Raw genomic sequence first — 4,166 nt, forward strand, 5'->3', positions numbered from 1 at the left:
TGGTAGCATAGTGGTTACGAATCAGGCTGCTAACCTCAAGGTCGGCAGTTCGAAACTACCAGCTGTTCCACTGAAGAAAGATGAGGCTTTCTGTTCCCGTATAGGTTTATAGCCTTGGAAATCCTGTACAGGGTCACTATGAGTCAGAACCAACTCCACGGTACTTAATAATAACAACAAAAGTGAGAGTATTACTTTAAAAAGGTATTTAAAAATTGAATAAAACATAGAGACCATAAATTAAGCATGAAAGATTGGATACTAGAATGACACTGAGCTTTAAACTCTATCTTATTGCCAGAAACAGACACACTATATGTAAAGTTGTTATCTTTACCTGTTCCAAATCTCTAATCTGTTAATTTTAGGCCAAGACCCATAAGACTCAATGCTGACTTGACAGCTGCCAAGAAGCACTGTCGTTCATATAAAGCAAATAATTCTATTGGTTTTAAATGAAATTGCGTAGAGTACATATTCTAGTAAGATCTTTAGCATGACCAATAAAAGAGAGAATGAATAAGCAAAAAGTATTACACAAACCTCATTATTATTTTCAGTAGATTATGACTGAATATTGGAGACCTGGTGGTGCTGCAGTATAAAGACTGGACAGCTAGTCACAAGGTCAACAGTTTAAATCCACCGTCCACTCCTCAGAAACCCTATACAGAGTCACTATTCTGGTGCTTTTCATCATGTTTCAATATTAAGTATTCTGGTGCTATCTGAGTTGCAACTGACTTGACAGCACACGACAACAACTGCATATACATATGCAATAATTTTAAAGTTATAAATAAGGGACAGATATATTTGGAGGCCAAAGAAAAGGATAATGTTTAACATTCAAAGAAATTGATAAACTATTTCTTTACCTGAATCACTTGCTGCAACAATAACGGTTCCACCAGGAGCAAAGGGATCATTGTTCTTCAATGTTTCCACCTAAACAAATCATACAAAAGAATGACTGAGAGAGGCAACATTTTACAGCTGAAATCTCACTGCCAAAGAAAACATTTTTTGCAAACTCTCAAATTAATTTAGAAATACAAGAATCATGAGTACGTTTCCCCTTACTCATTTGGAAATGATAAACACATTTTCTAATCTTCTCTTATTGTGAAATATAGCATGCATTCAGAAAAGTACATGAAACACATAGATCAGTAAGTACTGAATAAACACCTGTGTAGTCACCTGCCAGGGCACTGTCACTACTTCACAAGTTGTCAAGTGTCCTTTCTCAATCACAATCCCTTCCCACTTCCACAGCGGTAACTATTCTGGCAGTATTTCTATTATTTTCTTTATACTTTTTCTACTTGCATAGATGAACACTATTTTAACTATTTATTTTGAAATATTTTAGACTTATGGATAAAGTTGTTTGGGCTTGAATGGACAAAATAAGAACCATCAAAAATGACCAATACTGATTTCCAAAATTGGGGAGAAAAGGAAAAAATTTAAGTAGGACTACAGGTACGAGAATCTCATCAAGAGAGATGAACAAGAGGAACATGTGTTGTTGTTTTTTTAATTAGGAAGAAAGCTTTGGCTTTCTAGCTCTTTAAATGATAGACATGCAGAACATCAGGTGAGAATCAGGGGGTGGGTGGGGAATAATTCAAGTTAAGCCAATTTTAGAAGAATTTGGCAGATGGGTTCATACTGTAAACTAAGTGTTGTAGGAAAACAGAGTATCCAGTAGCTTGTGGAAACCACAAATATTTAGTTACAGAGGTATTTGCCCAGTTTCACATCAGTGGAAAATATCAAGTTGTTGGCCAAGTTGCTCTTGAATGAAAACATTAAGGAAAGCCAAAACTTATTATCTTTTAAAGAACCATTTACTCTTTTATGGAAATATTCTTAATCTAAGAATAAAAGCTAACAATTCTTTTCCCCCTCACCACTTATCTGTCAGTTTGTCTTACTGTGGTGGCTTGTGGGCTGTCATGCTGGAAGCTGCGGTATTTTAAATACCAACAGGGTCACCCATGGTGGCGAGGTTCAGCTGAATTTACAGACTAAAACAGATTAGGAAGAAAGAGAGGCGGACTACTTGTGACTATTTGTACATTAAAAACATTATGAACAGCAATGGAACACTGTCAAATAGCACCAGAATACTGAATATTGAAACATGATGAAAAGCACCAGAATAGTGTCAGAAAATGAGCCTCTCAGACTGGAAGGCACTCAACATACGACTGGGGAAGAGCTGCCTCCTTAAAGTACAATTGATGGTGGTGATGTGAATGGAGTAAAGCTTTAGGGACCCTTCATTTGCTGATGGGGCACAACTCAAAATGAGGAGAAACAGCTGTAAACATCCATTAATAATTGGACCACAGAATGTACAAAATATAAATATAGGAAATATGGAAGTTGCCTAATGTAATGGAATGCATAAAGATTGATATCCTAGGCATTAGTGATCTGAAATGGACTGGTGTATTGGCCACTATGAATCAAATGGTTTACAATGTCTGGAATGAAAAACTGAATTAGAATGGAGTTGTATTCATCATTATAAAGAGTATTTCAAGCTCTATCTTACAGTATAATTCTGTCTGTGATAGGATAACATCCATACACCTACATGAAAGTCTAGCTAAAACCACTATTAATCAAATTTACCCACCAACCACTATAATTAGTGATGATGAAATTGAAGAAAGCTGCCAACACCACACAGGAAGAAAGCAAAAAGTCATTAAGAAGTTACGAAAGAAGAAAAGACCAAAATGTATGTCAGATGAGATTCTGAAATTTGCTCTTCAATATAGAGATGCTAAAGCAAATGGAAGAAATAAAAGACCTCAAAGAAAATTTCAAAGGGCAGCTTGAGAAGACAAAGTCAAATATTATAATGAAATGTGCAAAGACTAGGAGTTAGAAAACCAAAAGGGAAGAATATGCTCGGCATTTCTAAAGCTCTAAGAACTGAAGAAAATATTCAAGCCTTTACTTGCCATATTGTAGGATTCTATAAGAAAAATATAGAAAAATGCAGAAAACATCAAAAGAAGATGGAAGAAATACACAGAGTCACAGTACCAAACACCAATGGTCAATGCTCAAACCATTTCAACAGGTAGCATATGATCAAGAGCAAATGGTACTGAAGGAAGACGTCCAAAGTGCACTAAAGGTAATGGCAAAGAACAAGGCTCCAGGAATTGACAGAATACAAATTGAAATCTTTCCAATAAAACAGACGAAGAACTGATGACACTCACTCATCTATGTCAATAAAATACATTTTGGCCATAGAAGGAAAAAAAGAGATTCATACGAAGTGCTATAAAAGTCTTGTTGTTGTCGTTAAGTGTTGTTGGATTGGTTCCGACTCACAGGGGTAAGGAACCTTTTTTCTGCCAAGGGCCATTTAGATATTCATAACATTATTCATGGACAGTACAAAATTATCAACTTAAAAAATTAGTCTGCTATATTTGGTCAAACATTTAATTAACTTACCCCCAACGTGATGGCTAGGACTGCGGTTGCCTTGGCATAGCCTGACCAAATGATTTCACAGGTCAGATGTTCTCCACCATCTTAGACAGTCTATGTATATTTAATATTATTATCCAATACCATAATTCAAAGCCATAAATTTTTCTCTGATCTTCCTTATTCATTGTTCAGCTTTTGCAAGCATATAAGGTAAATGAAAATACAATGGAGGATTGAGTGAGGTACACTTTAGTCTTCATAGTGTTATCTTTGCCTGTTAACAGTTTAAAGAGGTCTTTTGTAATAGATTTGCTCAATGCAGTATTGCTGCTTCCATGGGCAAAGACTATGAATCTAAGTACAATGAAACCCTTCATGTTAATCTTTTCTTCATTTATCATGATGCTAGCTTACTGTTCTAGTTGTGGGGATTTTTTATTTCTTTATAATGAAGTATAACCCATATTGAAGGCAGCAGTCTTTGTTCTTCATTAGTAAGTATTTGAAGTCCTCTTCATGTTCAACAAGCAAATTTCTGTCATTTGAAAACTGCAAGTTGTTATGAGTCTCCCTCCAATCACATCTCATTCTTCATACAGTTCAGCTTCCTGGACTATTTGCTCAACATACAGACTGAATAAGTATGGTAAGAGGATACAACCCTGTCATATACCTTTTCTGATTTTAAAATATTT

At 35.4% G+C, this 4,166-nt stretch overlaps 1 protein-coding gene across 1 annotated transcript in view; it reads right to left on the bottom strand.

Moving 5' to 3' along the window:
* The window catches only part of EPS15 (epidermal growth factor receptor pathway substrate 15), a 207,941-nt gene that overhangs the window by 36,026 nt on the left and 167,749 nt on the right, over positions 1-4,166 (bottom strand). The window contains exon 21 of the mRNA XM_006839756.1: positions 879-948. Coding sequence (XP_006839819.1) covers positions 879-948 — 70 coding nt within the window. The remainder of the gene's footprint in view (positions 1-878; positions 949-4,166) is intronic.

This window comes from Chrysochloris asiatica, unplaced genomic scaffold, assembly GCF_000296735.1.
Source record: "Chrysochloris asiatica unplaced genomic scaffold, ChrAsi1.0 scaffold00026, whole genome shotgun sequence".
Lineage (NCBI taxonomy): Eukaryota > Metazoa > Chordata > Mammalia > Afrosoricida > Chrysochloridae > Chrysochloris > Chrysochloris asiatica.